The 20090-nt window shown below is 39.6% G+C and overlaps 1 protein-coding gene across 1 annotated transcript in view; it reads left to right on the forward strand.

Annotated features, from left to right (window-relative positions):
* Positions 1-20006, forward strand: part of Tl (toll like receptor) — a 46945-nt gene extending 26939 nt beyond the window's left edge. The window contains exons 2-4 of the mRNA XM_068296066.1: positions 2605-2726; positions 15466-16731; positions 16832-20006. Coding sequence (XP_068152167.1) covers positions 15515-16731; positions 16832-18902 — 3288 coding nt within the window. The 5' untranslated portion in view covers positions 2605-2726; positions 15466-15514 and the 3' untranslated portion in view covers positions 18903-20006. The remainder of the gene's footprint in view (positions 1-2604; positions 2727-15465; positions 16732-16831) is intronic.
* Positions 20007-20090: the final 84 nt, after the last annotated feature.

Below are 20090 nucleotides of genomic sequence, written 5' to 3' on the forward strand. Positions count from 1 at the left end.
CTAAAAGTACCTTCCAATAGGTGAAATTAATACAAAGAAATGTTGTAGAAATATAATAAAACATTTTCATGTCAACTGTGAAATTATGATAGTTGGACAAACTTTCTATAGAATTCGAATTACTTTAGCCAAGTAAAGGTATCAAAATTGAGACTACTGATTGAAATAAGACAGAAACGCATTTGCACATATTCCCATTTTCATTTCCACTACACTTCTCCATGTGGGCTTAAGTAGAAGTCGGAACTGGTGTATGCAATGTTTCTGGATTTGCACATTTCATTATGTAAAGACAACACAACAAAGAAAAAAATACAGATGAATATGAGTTGGTGCAATAAAAATTATGCATGCTATGCCATACATTTATTAACATCCCATTGAGGGCTGCCAGTCCTACTAAACAGCGCTTATTATGCTGCCTCTGTCTATTAAAATTAAAATGTGCTGCTTTTTGTTTTACACATTTCTTTCTTTACAATTTGTGTTGCAGAAAGAACCGAATTTACCACACAAAACTCTGACTCTAGCCGGGTAGAGGTGCCTGGCAATGGGGTTTTTAGCCCACCCGACGGTCTGCCACTTCACTGATTTTCAATATGAAATTGCCAGTCCGCCACTGGCAGGCAGACAAACAGATAGACAGTGAGCCAGATAGACTGACAGTCGGCTGCAAACAGACAGTTGGGGGAGTTGTTTGCTGACTGCATGTTATGGCATGCTTGGATGAATACGAGTGCAACAACATAATGAGCGACGAGCTGCGGTTTTTGAGCCTATGCAAATTAGCAGGCATATATCTCTACATAATGCATACACATGTGTATATATCTTCACTGTATATAGCTAATGTATATATGGTAGAAAATGTCTGTTGCAAGCAAAGTGCAAAAGGGCAGCAAGAAATAGCAGTGGTTTATGCAAAGTGCCCTTAAAATCTTTAATAAACATGCTATAGTACTGGTATACAGTAAAAGATACATACATGAATGTCACTCACAGTTCCTTCCATCAAATCCTTTTTCACACACACACACACACACACAAGAGACAAGACGAAATGAACACAATTTGATTACAAAAATCCTAGGAAAGTTGTCAGTTTGCATTTTGATAACTGGCAATTTGCATGTGACCAACAATTAGACATACTTCAGATTGAAAAGAACACACACACACACACATAGATACAGACACGAATACAAAGACAGAGACATACAAAGACAAAATTAGATGATCTTTTCTGATGAATTTAAGCCCCAAAAAAATAAAAAACAAATTGTAAAACTGGCCATCCACATAAATAAACAAAACACACACGCACACACACATATATTTATATGTATTTGGAAAAACAAATAGAAAAACACTAAAACCTATTTTCATATTTATAACTCTTAGCTAAAGAAACTTTTCTTTTTAGTCCTTTTTGCAATTCTAAACTAGAAATAACTAAATTACTTGCCTCGAACTCTTCCCCTTACACTGCCCTCTCTCTCTCTCTCTCTCTCTCTCTCTTTCTCTCTCTCTCTCTCTCTCTCTCTATTTCTGACTTCGGAACAAGTTTCCTTTACGTTAACACAAAAAGAGATAAATTTGTTATTTATGTGAAAATACGTTTTGACCATTGATTTGCATCTCGGCTTAGTGCTTAATTATTTTCTTGAATAAATATCAAATATCTGAGAATGAATTGTTTTTGTTGTGTTTTTCGTTTGGGTTTTTGATTTAATTTGCATGAAGAGTCCAGAAATTTGAGTAAAAGCAAGACATAAAGAAGGACCTGTAATTTCTGCAGACTACTAAACAAAGTGGGTTCCAAATTCGAATCTCTGAAACTTAGTAATTGCAGAGTATTATCAGGTCGGTATAAAAATTTAGTATTTTTTGTTGTTTCATTTTTAAACTTATGTATAGCAAAGAGTATGTTGCATTTAGAATGAATTATCTTGGGTATAAGCTTGGTCTTATTCCCAAAGATTGCATTCCGTATGCATTTTCGAGCTGTTTCAAGTGCTGAACACTTGGCTTGCAAATTGTTTTTGCTAATTCATGCGGCCAAGACTTGGATAAGTAGCATCAAGCTTAATTAAATTAAGCATTTACATTTGTATGCATGTATGTAGGGACACAGATACAGGGAGTTGGGTTTAGGGCGCGGCCTCATGAATAGGCATTACGTATACGTTAAAATTTAAGTGGCATACACTCGCTGGCTCATTCACACACACACACACACACACACAGACAGACAGACAGACACACCAACACGTGTTATAGCCCACTTAGGAACTGCTGGGTTGAAGATGGAGAGGGGGTAAGGGGGGTTGTTTGCTACTTTGGCACTTTTGCGTTTGCATATGTATGACATAATTAGTGTCATAATAACGACAACTCTCACACATATGCAGCCACTTCTTGTCTACATCGGTAGGGCTAAAAAAGTTGAAAAGTCGCTCATTTGAAATGTTAATAAGATGCCCTCGCTGGCAGTGCCTCAGCTCCTTCTGCACGTTTTTTCTAGCCCTTTGAATTGTGATTCTTTAACTCAACTAATTTGCATATTTTTCACGCTCTTTTCTCTCGTTCTCGTTCTCTTTGCAGTAAATTACTTGAAAATACATTAAAAATGTACAACAAGCTACAACTGCAACAACTGTAAGAGAAAGGTCAGAACGACAGCAGTAGCAGCAGGAAGGATTCTAAGGATAGCACAGAGAACAAAGGTGAGTTGAAGTAAATATTTATTCTACTCTAATAAATATTCATTAAAAATTATAATTAATGCAAAAGAGAATCATATCTACTGATATGAAGAGAGAAAAAAAGGATACACACATACATAAATATTGTTACTTTTTCCATTTTTCCCATTTTTTTTTTTATCACTGGCCTGTTTAATTGAGCATAGAAACCATCACAAACGTAAATTAATTGCTTTAAATAAACAATATACATATACTATATGTTTTCATGTTGGTTTTATAATGATGCTGGAGAGGTAGAGAGATTTGCATAAATGTAGAACGGAAATGCGAAACCGCAAATGTTTTTTATAAATATGAAAACAAAAAACAGCAACAAACAAAATGCAAACGGGCAAATGGACAAAAGGAAAAAAGCAAGAGAAACAATGCACACAACACTTCTAATATTTTTTGTTTATATTCCCCCAAGAGTTCATAACTTTTATCACTCACTGTCACGCACAACACACACACACACCCACACTCACAAACACACCCACAGAGACACACATTTGTTTGCATTGTTTTATTCTCGCCTCTCAGATGAAAATGCACTGCGACAGCCATTTTTTTAAATGTCAACAAGAGAAGCATAAAAAACTCTAACACTTGGCCGCAAATGCTACACTGAAACAAATTTTGAAAGAAATCCTCTCATGGCTCGGAGCTAAGTAGATGAGAATTCCGTTTGTTCCATTTGATTTTTCCTCGAGTGTACACATGTGTATCCTTTTACATCTTGAAAGACTTTTTAAATTGTTCATGGGAAACAAAGAGTTTGTGGAATGTTGGGAAAACTATGCGTTGCAGCCACGGTTAATGTTCATTTGTTTGCCGACCTGCCAGCATTTAGAGCTCTGCCTGCCCCTTAAAGTAGGCAGCACTTTAGTTGCGAATGCAATTGCATGCGACAAACGGTTGAAAATTTAATTAAATTTTTGGCAAAGCTAAACAACAGACGAAGAATGCGAAATTTCTCAGAACTAAACCACTCGCTCTGCTGGCTGGCCATTGGTCTAGCTTTCGAGCCCACTTAATTGGATTTTCGTTTTCAGTGACCTTAGCAACGCCTGGCCGCAAATTAAAACAATAGCGCAACTCTGGTCCATGGCATGGGGGATCGGAAACTGGCCAGAAATATGTATTTAAATTGCATTTCGCAAACCGCTCTTTGATCAGCATTTATCCGTCCAAATGCATCGATGTTGCCACTGCCGCCCGCCAGCAACCATTTTACCACTTGTCAGTTTATTTGACTTTATGCAAATTTATTGTATAAATAATTTATGATTAAAGCAGCAACAACAAAACAAAAAAACAATAATTTGCCAATTTAAATGCGCAATTAGTTTAATTGATGGCGTTGAATTCGGTGGTAGATGGTCTCAAACCAATTGTTGGCCATGTATTTGTCAAATAAATATGGCAATTTTGTTGCCATGTTGACAGCAGCAACATCATCAGTAGGTACTAGTAGCAGCAGTAGCAGCCACCCAATAACAACAATGCATAATTATGCAAAAATTACAAAACAAGCGACTGCAATTAAAATTAAAAATTAACAAAATGGTTCCCTCCCCTCGCCAACAAACCACCCCGTGCATCTCTACATACTTGCCAAATTAACACCCACATGACCATCATATAAAGCTCATTAAATTTACATTTACATTTATAAAATGCTGTGCATAGTTTCGGCACCAGAAATCCAAAATATATACCTCTATGTGTATATATGTACATATGTAAAATCAACTAATGCCAACGAGCAGACGCTGATCCTGGAACTAAAACACGAACCGTAATGTGAGAACGAGTGTATGAAGCGTATACTACGGCATAACATTTTATGTGAATTACCATCAAATTATTTTCATTTCATATTTTATTTTCATTTTTGGTTTTCCAAGTGTCACCGCCGGCAGCCGCATGGTCTGGCATTGGCAGTGGCTAAAATTGTGGCCAACAATTAGGCAAAGTTTTTTATGCTCATGTATGCGTGTTTTTGTGTGTGTGTGTGTGTGTGTGTGTGGATTATTACAGTCATTGGCCTAAATATTAAAATGTAATTAAAAAGGAAATTACCAGTGGGGATTAAAAGAGGTGGAACCGAAATACAAAACTATATTCCATGGGACTATAAATTCTATACACTTGCATATAATACATACATACATCATCCTTCTTGTGTGTGTAAATGAATCCACATTTATATGGAAATTGTCAAATATGTTTATAGCAGTGGAAAAGTGTCTTGTAATTTGCAATTTGACTCTAATCATGAAGCTATTACTTATACAATTTCTGCAGATTTTAAATTCTACTTACGCTCGGAAGACTAACTACTATTTCCATGCAAATAACACTCTACTTTGACAATCCACTTGACAGTCTTTATGTTGATATTTCTACTTAATGTTTCAGATTACGATAATTAATCACACATTGTGCACAAATGTAGTATTAAAAAGACATTGCAAATGATTAGCTTTAGGACAAAGCAGGCCCAAGCTATGCTTAAAGGCTTTGCTTAGATTAAAGGAGACTTTGTCGAAAATAAAGACCACCGAATGAATGATAACCGACAAAAAAAGTAAAATGACCAACCAGTTGGAAACAATTTTTTTAAATTGAGATGGCATTTTTGTATTTTGTTTTGCATGCTGTTTATTTATGTTGGTCACAAACGTTGCGTATAAAGTGCACTTTACGAATTTGCGCATTTTTATGACGAGATTTCGGCATTTCATTTGAAGGCAACAACCACTGCCGAACCACTCTGAAGGTTATTACGATTTCTTTTATTTACTTTCTTTTATTTGTACTTTGATTTAATGGCTATAAAAAACAAAAACCGAAAAAAAACTGAAATTCTAAAGCGCGTTGGTGGTTGGAGTTGTATGGGTGAGTATGTGTGTGGGTGTGGCAGAAGGGGCCGAATACGCGTGCATAAAAATCACAAGGCGTGCTGTGAATTTTAATACCAACTCATCGTACCACACATAATGTTTTGTGCTCGTCCGTCGCCATTTTGATTTTCCACTTTCCGGCTAACGTGGGGCTTTAATTTTCTGGCTTTTTCTTTTGGTTTCTTTTTTTGCAATTGAAACATGGAATTGCGTTTATTGCGTATGTGTGTATGTTTGTACCAACACACAACAGTGCAAACAAATGCAAGAAGCTTCCTGTTCTGGCCATATTACTTTATGGCTCAAAAAAAGTATGCAACGATTTTTGATTTATCACTCAGGCAGCTTGCGCTTGTGTGTATATGCGTTGCGTGTGTGTGCGTATATGCATGTATGTATATATATATATAAATTGAAATGAAGTGCCAGCCACTTTTGTGCACATTTCAGAGATTTTAATCTTTATTTATCGCCACTGCGGTTGCTAGGCCGCTCTTGTTACCACTGCAAATGTCTCCCATGGCCTGGGGTAGAATTTATGTTAAGCAGCAGCGGGAAAAAGTATCTTCCACTTTCTCTCTCTCTCTCTCCTCTCTCACAGCATCAACCTTTAAACCCCTTTCCCTCAATTTTTATTTTTGTTTTGATAAATGTTAATGCCTTTATAAATGGCAGTCGCATATTTTAACACGTATTCATAGGCAAGTGCAGCACATATACATACGGATATATCAAAATAGGCCCCCAGCCTGTCAATATTCATATATATTTAATGGCTATTGAAAAACAAGAATATATTTGCACTTCCGCAGCATAAAAACCATTGCAACACATAGGTTTCTCTTTCTTTTTTTGTGGCTAGTTTGTTGGCTTCGATTGTTTTTGCACGAGTCGGCGAAATGTTTGGTCGGATGTGGCCGCTATTTGGCTGTGTGTGTGTGTGTAGTTACAACCGTTGCATGAAGCAATCAGCGCAAATATGCACACAAATTCCACCTGAACACGTGCATATTTCATGATATGATTGTAAAATGCATGTGCGAATGTTGATATGCATATGTTTTTGTATGTGGGTATTAACTCACTTTTTGCGAATTTGATTTAATGCAATTGTAATTTCAGATTTACTAATACACATGCACATGCCAAATTTTAAGCCACAATCTACTGACTGAAGGAAATCGCAAAAGCATTTCAAACATGAAAATCCTAAATTTAAAGAGATTCAAGAGATATAAATGGTTAAAGAATAAACCAGAATTGACAGACTAAATCAGCCATTCTGACATGGACAACTGCAACTGACATTCCCATCGGATTCTATAAAGCACAAGAAAACGTTATCCCAAAACCAAAAGGGCACATTAAAAGGCGATATTTTTTATTATTCAAAATTCTTCTCTTCAGATCTCTGGAATAAAAACTGTGTTGGATTCTTCTCATGTTTATGTTTGAAATAGAATTTGTTTTAATTGCCTTTTTGTGTTTTGGTAGACAGCCAAAAGACATTTTAGTTCCCCAGTATAAGAGTTTTAAGAATTTAAGAATAGTCTTAAATAGTTAAACATAGGAGTCTAGTTTTCCAGCAAGTGTCTGACCCCAGTCCAAAAACAATAAGCCACAATAGTACATTCCGATATTAAGAAATAAAAACGTCCCTTTTAAACACCATTTATCAGCAACTCAGACAAAAACCAAATGGAAAACGCTTTTTATGCCTCTATGTATCACGCAACTATTGTCCATAACAAAGAACAAATATATTTGTAAACATTCTCTTAGTGTATTTATCCAGTGCCTCACACTTTAGTCGATATTTGGTTTTTATTTGTTATTTAGTTTGGTTGTTTTCTTTTCCGGCCAAGGAGAATATCTTCGGGTTGAGTAAGTTTTGCCAACTTGGCCGACGCAACGCAGCAACTGGCGCCAACCCAAAATCACTAATGCCTCTTAATTATTATGGCCAAAAGAATTGCTGCCAAAAAATTATAGTAATTCCTTACATCAACTGCTCCAAGCCCAACCCAAAAACTTAAGAGCTATGGCTAGCCAACCATATTGAACCCACTGCCATCCTCTGCGAGTATAAGTGGATGAGTAGAACAAAAATCGTGTGCGTTTATAAATAACAAGCGCAAAATGTGCACAATTAGCTCTATAAATGGAAACGAGTTACAGCCGTAACCACATCCATAGTCACAGTCAATGCCAAAGGGGGAGATCAGGGCTTACCATTTAAGGTCCACAAAGGCAGAGCATAGAACGCACAACTCTTTAAACGTGACTCACATTTCAAACAGGATGGGCAACGGCACAATGGACGCTCTGCTTTAGGTGCTGGTTCTAGTTGTGGTTCTGCTTGGTGGATCAAACTCAACTGCATCTTCAATATATATGAAAACAAAGCGCAAATTATGAGGGCCTTCGGCCATGGTCGGCGCATTGGGTAAGCAAACATAACAAGCGACAACAGAAATCAAGAAAGCATAAAAATGCCCAGAGACACAAAACAGAAATGGAGAGAGAGAGAACGAGAGCGACTGAGAACTTCTGTGGAAACGAAAAAATTAAGTAGTTGTAGAACCTGTCTCTGCCTCAGTCCTATTCCCATTCCCATTCCCATTCCCAATCCCAATCCCATTCCCTGAAAGTCCCTCAGTAGAGGGAGCGCCTCAACTGATGCAACTGTTGTTGTCTGGTAATTGAAGTGTACGCGCGTGCGTCCCTTGACAATCAGGCCAAGTTGGCGTTTTGGATGGCCAACTGCGACTGGGCGATAAGTGGGTGGGGTGGGCTTGTATTGCGGGGATACACACTCTTATTATGCTGTATTATTTACAATATGAGTGCCAATAGGCGAGCTGGCCATAATAAAATGCTATATAAATGGCTTGGCCACAGCAGGCAAACGTGCAACAGACGACATTTTCATTTACGATGCCGCTGGCTGATGGGACGAGAACGTGAAGGTTAAATTGAACGACGACTGTGACTAAGGGGGGCTGGGCTATGGGTTGGGGTAGAGTGTCTATTATTTTATTCCTATTCCTCTGCTGATGGTTGTTGGTGGTGTTGCTGCCTGCCGTCAGTTGTTTATTTATGTGATGGACTGTGCGTGTGTGGAAGTTGCAGATAAATTTACTTAGCTGGTTAAGCAGAGGAGACGGTGGGCCGCTCCACGAAACGCAAACGATGGCGACTGGCAACAGCTGGCGCAGAGCTCTCTGGCTTAAGGAAATGACAAGTTAGAAGTGGAAAAGTGGACTCAGCTCAAGAGATTGATGATGATGCTGCTGCTGCTGCCACCATCAGCATCTAAGTAAGAAAGAAAAAGCACATACATATATTCAAGCAAATATCTTTGACCAAAGTTATTTGATAAATACTAAATAGACTTACACCAGTTCGATTAGATTCTCAAGTATATTTTAAAGTAAACTCCAGGCTCTTAGATATGCAGAAACTTGAAAATGTTCTCAGACAGTAAATTAAAATCCATCGATGCACGTCCTAGAGCTGATGATGGTGGCTCCTGGAGGCTTCTTGTGAGCTTAAACATCATCACCTTGCGAGTGGAAATCAATTTGCGTTAAATGTTTGCTCTTCCACCAAAACTAAACACAGATGAGAAGGCAAACAAGTCGCTGGCAACAGCAGGATGTGCACTAAGCGAGCACAAGGAGTTCAAGGAGGGCCTGGCAACGTGAGTCAGCCGAAGTCGACCACAGTATATCCATTTGAGTGACTTTCGGGTGGTTTTGAGAGATTGGGCCCTGGATAAACAAGATTTTCAGCCATCATCGGGCGTACGTCAGTCCGTCCACCAGTCCCATTCTGTGGGCTCTCCATCCATTCTGGTCAGCCTTAACCGCGTTGCGGTAGCAGAGTCTCGACCTGTACAACAATGGCAGGCCATTAAACTTGAATGCGACACGCATGCTTGCCCCCACCCCAGCCCTCTTCCTTCCCGTTGAGCTGCCTTCTATTCCAATTCTCTTCTCGACGACTTGATGTGCTTAAGCCTGAACTCAACAAGTTTTTGCATTTGTCTTGGGCACGAAGCGAGCATTATGCAAAAACTTTTAGCAAGGCAGATGCAAAAAATAGAAAAAAAATAAGAAGCGAAATGCTTATAGACGACGACAACATGATTAACAGACAAATGACATTACAAAGCCTTTCACTTGGCAAGTTTTCCTTTCGTCATGGCAACGCCAGTGAACAGCATTACCACCAGCATCTCTCCATCTCCAGCTCCACGTCTTTCATCTCCATCTTGGGGCTATGCCTTTCTATTTTCAGCAAACAATGCGCCGGCTTTGAGGCCCTTCGCCTTTGCCTTTGGCATACGCAAATCAAGTCTTAACCCCTTTTTTGCGAACAACTTTTTATTTTTTTAGTTGTTTAGTTTCATCTGCTTAGCTCAGCAACTTGAAGTTTTAGCAAAAATTTAGCGAGCAGCTGAGTAATGAATGAAGTGGGAGACTATCTTATGGATTTGTCGTTGACTTTGAAGTTGCGCTCTGAAAGTTGAGCAGCAGCTGCAGTTCCAGCCTCACTGCGAATTGTAGTTTTTTCTTTTGAAAGCAGCAAACACATCGTACCACACCACACCAAACCACACACCACTCACGCCACGGCACTGATACAACCTATACTTAGTCACCTCCAACCCACCGCTGCCTTCATCCCTTCTTCCAGTTCAACTTCTTTCTTGCTTTGCACTTGAACGCCTCGGCAAGCCGCCGGCGGTTTGCACTTGAGCTGAGGCGTCACAGCGTAAGCAGCTTCGAGTAATTTGAATGCCCTTTCAAATCAAGGTTATATATGTATACACTATGTAGTTTGATCAGCAGCAGCTAGTTAGTATTTACGTCGGTTAAAACAACGCGTGGAAACTTTGTAAAGCCAAAAACTATTTATGGTAATAACATTAAATTAAACTTAGACTCTGTTCGGATATAGTAGTATTTCAAGACTCAGACCCAACCCTCCTTCTAGAAATCAGGTTCTTACAACAGAAAATGGATGAAATCGTGAAATTGCAGTATCAATTAATCCATTTTGATTGTATTTTATAGTTTACTTTCTTGATATTTGTTTTAATATTCTCTTAATTGTTTATCTCAACTAAGTATCTCTTGGCATCTATTGTTGTCTTCTGATATTAAATAATTTCCAAATTTTGTTAATCCAGAGATTGTTTTCTTCCCTTCAATTAAAAAATAGAGTATATTACGTTACATATATTTAGCCATAGAGAAATTATCCCATTTAGTAATACAAGGTTTCCAGATCAAACAGTTAAGGGTGAATCAACTTAACATTTAACGAATGAAACCAAAAATCTATTTCTCGTCTCAGGATATATGTATATATACATATGTACATCAACGTTTCATAACTGACACAACAAATTGAGGAAAAATTTGAATGAACAAGTGTAGGAGACACAAGGGCAGTCACTGAGGCAACTTTTTGTCATATATTAAATACGATACAACCTGCCCCTGTGGCAGCCTTTCCATTCGTATCAACATCAGCATGAGGTACTTGAAAAAGAAACACAGCTGTTTACTCAAAGCTTCACTTGTCAATATATTGGTCCATTTTGCAGGCTATATAAACAAGGTACCAGCTGCCTCCTCCGCATGCACCACACCCATCGAAAGTCCACCCCATCTCTGTTGTGTGTGTGTATATTTGAGGAACCAAAAACATGAGGCCAAAGACTTACTAAAGTTTTTCAGAGTATTTCACAATCCTTTTGGGCAGACGCCCAAGTACATACTACACATATAGCCAGAGCAAGGATCGGAAAGGGTTGGGTTGGAGAAGGGAGGGAAAATGAAAACATTTCTAGCGCAATAAAAAGCGAAGAAAAAACCACAACCCAGAGTAAAAGCACTAACACACTCAAACATATACACACACTTGGTCAAATGTTATACTTGTTTGGCCGAGGGTGGTGTGGAGGGATTGGTTCTTAGTTGTTTCAATACTTCACATGCGTGTAAGAAGTTTTCTCAAGCAGTTGTAAGTTTTCAATAAGAAATTGTTAAACAAGTTGTAGATTTCTTGTACTTCTTCTTGCTGTTATTTTGAAATAATTCCACTTTTGCCATTTCCGCTTGCTTGCCAGCGCTGTCCTGCCTCAGGTCTTACTGCTGATGCTCATGCTTGACAGAAATTGTAGTAATTAGTCATGATGATTGATGGATGCGTGCCAGAAACGCATTGCCAGCTCAGAGAGAGAGAGAGACAGGGAGAGAGACTTCTACTCATTTGCCATAGCATACTTTTTTGGGTTAAAAGTTTTCATTTAAAGAGCTCGCCGGCTGAAGCAACTGCAGAATGTGTCAAAGCCATTAAAATAAAGTATTTTTGTTGTTGCTCTTGGCATTTGCCTTAATCCAGATGTGAATTTTAAGATTAAATAGCTTGCTTGCTGTTGTTGCAGTAATAAAACGCACCGCAGGCATCCGAAAGCCAATTTTCTAAAGGCGCGCTGCGGGTGGCATGACTATTAAAATTAAATGGCTGGCACACACACACACCTACACTCGCACGCATACACACGGCTAAGACATACGTACATACATATATACATATGTAGCTGAACACTTGCAAGACTTTGTATGGGGCACATAAAAAGCGAAAAGGTAACAACAGCAACACCAACATCCCAGCATGAACTCCTTGCCAACCAAGCAATGTCTGCCCTTCGTCTCCATATGCCTGCGGTTGTAATTTAGTGTGCCTAATGAATTTAGTACCGTTACATACCGGTTACGGTAACGGGAGAACGAGAAGTGGCAAAGCCAACGCCGACGACCAAGTGAGTGCAAAAATGCGCACTCAAATGGAATATCTGTGTGTGTGTGTGTGCTTGTTGGTGAATGTGTGAAAAATCTGAGCTTTCGTACAAAACTTTTCTAACCTTTATTAACAGCCAAGGCGGCATCTAATTAAAACAGACATTGAACACAAATTAGTGCACAGTACGCCAAAGTCAAAGCAACTCGGCAAAATCTTTAAATTAAAAAACCCATCCATTGCTCTCGCACTCCTCCCTCAAATTGCTGTAAGGTAAAAGTCCTTGCTTTCTCTCACTACATTTAAGATTCTTAGGTGCCTGTCAACTTCTGGATAGTTCCCTGCAGAATTTTAATCCAACTAAGTACGATGAAAAGATATGTATTAGCTTTTTTTCGACTGGAATTTCTTTGTCTGTTTGGTTTTGTTTGTTATTGGCAGTATCAACTATCGAAAATATAAACTTCTTACCGATAATAGTTTTCTAAAGGTATACACAAATGCTTTATGAAAGCTTTCAGCCTAATGACTTAACTTGGTCATTAAAACTGTAACTCGGAGATTTCTCATAAGTAATGAGTATCGAGAAATCAACTGAAGAATCAAATCAGCCCTCTCAGAACTTACGTAAAAGTATTTATTCATATCATTTCATTTCAAATATTTGTTCTATACAAATCAAATTTTGATAAATGTGTAGTACTAAGATACATATTAATATTGTTAGTAGAATTTTCAGAAAATAATTGTTTGATATTGTAGGGTAAGACATTACTTATGACTATTCTATATTTTGAGTTATTTTTTACGCGTAAATTATTAATTAATAGTAATTGAGAAGAGTAGAGTCAAATGAACGGAATCTGACCGTCTGGCAAGCAATTGAAGGATACTTTGGCCAAGGCATCCAACACTCTTGCTACACCGAAACCTCCTGCCCCTGGGCCGTTGCCCATCAAGCAAAAGTTGTCAACACACTTACGAATAAAAATAAACATTTTTCGCTTCCCAGATTAGATTGCATAAACAAAACGAAACAAAACAAAACAGAAAGGAACTGAACAGAACAGAACAGAAATGGGATAGGTTCCAGCTCGTTGCAGGATATTTACACGGCCAGCGTGGCATAAAAGCGAAAAGTAATTTTCTTAAGTGAATATAAATGTTTAAAATCTTGGCAACTTAGCTTGTACCTACTCTTACTCTGTGGACTTCTGCCTGATTCTGTTGCTACTCCGGTCCTTGCTGCTCTCTAGCAGTGAAACGGAGTGTGGGCATGGGTTTGACTCTATCTACTTCTTTGCTTGTCTTTGTTTAGATAAGGAAATTTAAATGCCAAAGGGAAACAAGCTGAAACACCCATCGACAGAAAAGTGTTTAAAGTTTTATGTGATATTCAACTTGGATATTCACACACACTTGAACACACACAGGTGTTGAGATTGGATTTGGCCAACTTGCTGGCTTGGAATGATGATGAAGAAGAAGATGCGATTGGTAAACAGTTTAATGCATTGAGAGTTTGCTTTAACTTCAGCCCGTTTGCAAACTATTCCCAATTGACAAGTGTGGAATTTCAATTGAAATCGCTTAAGAAGATTATTGCTTTAATTTGAACAAGTATCAGTTATTTAAACACAAGTATTCAAGTAAATTTGCACTGGCTCTTGGCGTTTCAAATAAATTTTGAATTTGGACTTTCTATTAAAATGGAATTGAGATTGATTTCTGACCCTAATTAATAGTCAGGCCCATGACAAGTCAATTGAATGCTTATGCTGAAGTCATCAAAATTTTGTGAATTGAATTATGCCACGCGCATAATTAAATTGCCTTATCAAAAACTCAATTTAAGCCTCTGACAGGAAATGCAACGAGAAAGGACGATATTTTTCTTTCGTATATATTTCTTTTTCTGTATTTTTGAGGGGAAGGCGACAAGAGCCGAAAAAACTTTTAATTGAATTCCTTTCAAAATGTTCGTAATGGGCACAATTAAATTGTCAACTTTAGAGAAAAGTCCTTGCTGTTGCTCAAGTAGTAGATGCTGTTGTTGTTGCTGTTGCTGTTGGTGTTGGTATTGCTGCTGCTGTGCGACGAAAGCAGCAACAAGAAAAAACAAAATCTGGCATTATTCAGCACTCGAGTGCATGACAAATTCATTAAATGCACAAAGCCCGTAAAGTGCCCATTGCCCACATGGAGATGATGATGATGATGATGATGATGATGACTACGATGAAGATGGCAAAGCAACGGCAACAAAGAGGAACAACATTTTACAAAATTTTATATACTTACTTATGTAGGTACACTCTGACCGTAATTACGCCACATTGAAGGGGGGAGGCAAATGGAGTGGAGTGCAGAGTCAGGCGTGGTTACAAGGTGAGCCAACCATGAAATGCAACATTGCTTTTGCGGCACACACACCCATAGAAAGAGAGAGGGAAAAGGGAAAAACAAAGAGTGCAACGCACACAGGACTAAAGACAGAAAGGGTTATAGACAAAGAGGAAGGAGAAGAAGATGGTCGAGGACACCCATTGAATGCAACACTTTTCATATTTAATTTAAATTACATACATTGAAAACCAAAACATTTTCCAAACTTATTCGAAACATTTACTGAATTTCGTTTAATTAACTTTTCTGATATCTGCCACAAAGGCGTACTGAGTGAGATAGTAATTAATTAGCGGCTGGCTACTAGTAAGCCGCATATGACAAGCGAAAACCAAATATTTTTGCCCCTATTAATTAAGTCACCGCTGAAAGGTTTTTGCCATTACATTAACACATACATATTTCTGTTATTTCATTCTCATTATGATAATGACAAATGTGCCACCGAATTTTCACATTGCCATTAATTAGACAAACAAAGAGAACGAAAGATATATAGAGAGAGGGAGAGAGAGAGAGAAAAGAAGTTCAAGTAACATTTTGATGTTTGTTAATTATCCATTTTCCTTGCTTTGGTTTCGTTTCAGCTATAATAATTAGGATACATCTTTTGAGTTTTCTATCACATCTTGCATCATGCGTCGACTGAATGCGGCTTCTAGGCTGCTTCTGGTGCTGGTGGTGCAACAGATGAGCCAGTGGTCAACGAGCAAAGCGGACTTTGGACGCGACGAATGCAACGAGTTGAGTTCGGGTTCCTCCTGCCAGTGCCAGCCATCGATGTCCGAGTATGAGATTTACTGTCCGGCCAATATCTACAATCCCACATTCAAGCTGACGAAGCAACGAACCTCCAATGTCCAGATCGAGTGCTTTTTCAGCAATCACTCTGAGTACAAGCAATTGCCAGAGCTTCGAATTGGCAACATAGACAGTGTCCAAATCCAGAGATGCCCTCTACCCGGACACACACCCATATCTGGGATTTTAAATCACTTGGGCATTCCCACACCCAAAATGCTGATATTCGAGAGCAACAACCTCGGAGTGAATCTAACACGAAAGCACTTGGATCATCTGCAAAATCTAAAGCGACTGCGCATCACTTCGCGTCTTTCAACCCACATCCCGTTCGACTTGCTTAGTGATCTGCGTAATCTCAATTGGCTAGATCTACGTGTCAATGTGGTGGAGCTGCCTGCCCAGCTCTTTGCCAATCTGGAGAGTCTGGAGTTCCTTGAGTTGGGCAACAATGGCATAAGGCAGTTGCCACATGGCATTTTTCGCAGCTTGCACAAGTTACAGCACCTGAATCTGTGGAGCAACCATCTGCGAAATCTAAGCAAGCACGACTTTGAAGGGGTCTCCTCGGTGTCGGATGTGGATCTGAGTGGCAATGGTATTGAACAACTTCCGCCGGATGTCTTTGCCCTGCTCACCAATCTCAGCGAAATTAATTTGAATGGCAATCGTTTTCGATCTCTGCCCGAGAATCTCTTTGAACATAATCGACACTTGAAGAATGTACGGTTGCTTAACAACCGCGTGGCTCTGCCCAATCTACCTCCTCGACTCTTTGCCAATCTGCCAGAATTGAAAGTGATTTTGGTGCGCTGTGATTTGGAAACAGTTTCCGCTGATCTCTTTGAAAACTCCGTCGAGATTACAAACATCACCCTGAGGGATAACAACTTGAGCACACTGCCAGCCAAATTTCTGGAGCATCAGATCAACCTCTTGAGTCTGGACTTGCGTCAGAACAAATTGACCCATCTACCGGATACAATCTTTGCAAATACCAAAAACCTAGTGGATCTGAATCTTGCGGACAATCTACTCACAGAGATAAGCGCGTAAGTTTAATTTCTATATTCGTTTTGCTTTTTTTTTTGCTTCTTGCAGTTGTGTTACCAGTCCAATGATTCCAACAAAATTAATTTCTATCCTTCACAGGGATATATTTGGCCAACTGACGAATCTGGAGACTCTCAGTCTAAGTCGAAATCATTTGCGAACGATTGATAGTCGTGCATTTGATGCCACCACACAGTTAAGGGAACTCAACCTGGAGCACAATCATATTGACCTGCAGCAACCGTTGCTGGTCAGGGAGTTCCAGACAGGGATTGGGTCCCCATTTAGCCACTTGCAGCACCTCCAGACTCTCAATTTGCGCAATAATTCCATAATGTTTATCTACGGCGATTGGAAGTACAGTTTAGTTAAACTGCGGAAGTTGGACTTGAGCTACAACAATCTGAGTTCACTGGACTACGAAGATCTTCAGTTTTTGTCCCAGCACGATGTCTTCATAAATATGACCCACAATAAAATCAGAAGCATTAACTTCTACGAGTTTTTGGATGCAACCCCATCAAAGAGTTTCGTCCGTGTGGATCTAAACCAGAATCCGCTGGTGTGTGACTGCGTGGCTCAACGATTCATTCAGCTGGTCAGAGGTGAGATTGATCCTAGCTATGCCAAGAAGCTGGAGCTACTGACTGACCAACTGAGATGCAGTGAGCCCAGTGCGTTGGTGGATCGACCGGTGCGATTTGTTGATCCACGGGAACTGTACTGCTCGTTCGATAAATCGGAAGATCCCAGCGAACGTGTGTGTCCGCGCGGCTGTGAATGCCTCGTGCGAACCATTGACCACTCGCTTATCGTTAATTGCTCTAATGGCAATCTAACCAAGGTGCCCAAACTGCCAATTCTGCCCTCCAATCTACATCTCATGGAATTACATATGGAGAACAATACATTACTTAGACTGCCGTCAGCTACTTCTGCTGGCTACGAGAACGTGACCAGTCTACATCTCTCTGGAAACAATCTTACTCAGCTGACGTTAGGACATTTGCCGCTCAATCTGCATTACCTGGATGTAAGCCGGAACAGTTTGCAGGGACTGGACCCACTTGTCTTGGGTTTCTTCAATCACACATTGTCTCGTCACTCCCTGAAACTCTCACAGAATCCTTGGGTATGCAACTGCTCGGCCAAGCCGCTGTTGCTCTTCATGCAAAACAACTTCGAAACGATTGCGGATCGGCGGGACATCTATTGCATGGATGCGGAAGTTCCCACACGCATGGAGGATCTTGTGGTAAACGATATTTGCCCACAGCCCAAGGGACTTTGGATTGCTCTCGCAGTGGTCATCGCCTTGGCTGGTTTCCTAGCGGGTATTACCGCTGCTCTGTACTACAAATACCAGACGGAGATCAAGATCTGGCTTTACGCCCACAATTTGTGCATGTGGTTTGTCACTGAGGAGGAGCTGGACAGGGATAAGAAATTCGATGCCTTCATCTCGTACTCACACAAGGATCAGAGTTTCATTGAGCAGTACTTGGTGCCCCAGCTGGAGCACGGACCCCAAAAGTTCCAGCTGTGTGTGCACGAACGCGATTGGCTGGTCGGTGGTTTTATACCCGAGAACATAGTGCGTTCTGTGGCGGACTCGCGGCGAACCATCATTGTGCTGAGTCAAAATTTCATTGAGTCGGAATGGGCCCGCATGGAGTTCCGTGCGGCTCACAGATCAGCGCTAAACGAGGGACGAGCTCGGATTATTGTGATTATCTACTCGGACATCGGGGACACCGATAAACTAGACGAAGAGCTGAAGGCCTATCTCAAAATGAACACATACCTGAAGTGGGGAGATCCATGGTTCTGGGACAAATTGCGCTACGCTCTGCCTCATCGCAATCCCTTGGCAAATATGGGCAACGGAGCATTGGTAAAGTCCGCTCTAAAGGGCTCCACCGATGACAAGCTGGAACTGATCAAACCATCGCCAGTCACACCGCCGCTGACCACACCGCCGGCGGAGGCCACTAAGAATCCGCTGGTGGCTCAGCTAAACGGCGGCACTCCGCACACTGCCATCATGATTGCCAACGGCAAGAATGGCCTGACGAATAGCCTATATGCGCCCAATGGCAAGGCCCATGGCAATGGCCACATTAATGGAGCCTTCATCATTAACACGAATGCCAAACAGAGCGATGTATAGGACTGGGAGAAGGCAGAGCTGTTTCAGTTCGAGCCCGATGACGAGCTTCTGTTCCACTGAGCAGGCTGAAATGAAGCCAGCCCCAAGACCCAGACCTGGGCGCATATCCACCCATCAACCGATTGATTTTCATGCCAGCGCTTCGATCAACTTAAATTCTCTCTCGCCTATTTAGTTTTAATTGAGGAAAATTTCAATTTTCAATCTTTCATGTGGCCTTTGTTGACGAGACGAGACGACAATGCGAGAATCTGTTAAGTGTTAATTGTAAGCTTTTAGCTTTTAAACACTGAGCTGACCTTAAAATCTCAAATATTTAGTGATTATTTGTATAAAAAATTAAAATTGTAAGACTTAGTTTTAGGTTTTGAATTGAAGGCATTTTATTTACCTGATGCACGAATCTCCCGAATTGCAATCTGAATTCATTTTCATTCATTTTTTTGTTAAGCTTTATTTTTACATTTTTTACTTAATCACACAATATGACTTATCCAAATAGTAGTCTATAACTCTGACCGTATTCTGAATGTAATTGTGAACTAAAAAGAGATTCCCACGCCCACCCCCAAGTACCCCCTCATCACTTTGTATTTATGTATGTAAGAGAAAACAGAAAAATCACTTAGACTAAGTAAGTAAAGGACAATGCACAGGTCATGACAACTGTACATAAGCTGAATACAAATATCCGTGCTCTCTTTTTCACTATCTCACACACACGCTATGCAAATATCATACTATATACATACTATAAATATATATATAAATATCAGCAATATATACGGACACATTCGGTTACATTATTCATAATGAAGCTATACGCTTATCAAGAGCATTGAGATCATCATTATTAAACAGACCAGATCAGACCTTCATCTATCAAATTTGTATGCAATATTCATACGGAATACGTAAATGTAATAAACTAGCGCTATCTAAACCATTAAATAGCATAAGTTCTAGGAAAGTCTCTGATATGTAATGCCTAAGGTACCTACAAGTTTATTCAGACACAAAAACACACTCATTTCATTATACATATTAGTAATGATAATTGAATCTAAAACGTAAATAAAATATATTTTAAAAAATCGAAACAAATGTGTCAATTTTATTAACGAAACAGAAGAAAAGAATCTCACACAAGTTTTCAATCCGGATTGCCCGAGATAATACTCTTCAGTA

This window comes from Drosophila tropicalis, unplaced genomic scaffold (assembly GCF_018151085.1).
Source record: "Drosophila tropicalis isolate 14030-0801.00 unplaced genomic scaffold, ASM1815108v1 contig_859, whole genome shotgun sequence".
Classification (NCBI taxonomy): Eukaryota; Metazoa; Arthropoda; class Insecta; order Diptera; family Drosophilidae; genus Drosophila; species Drosophila tropicalis.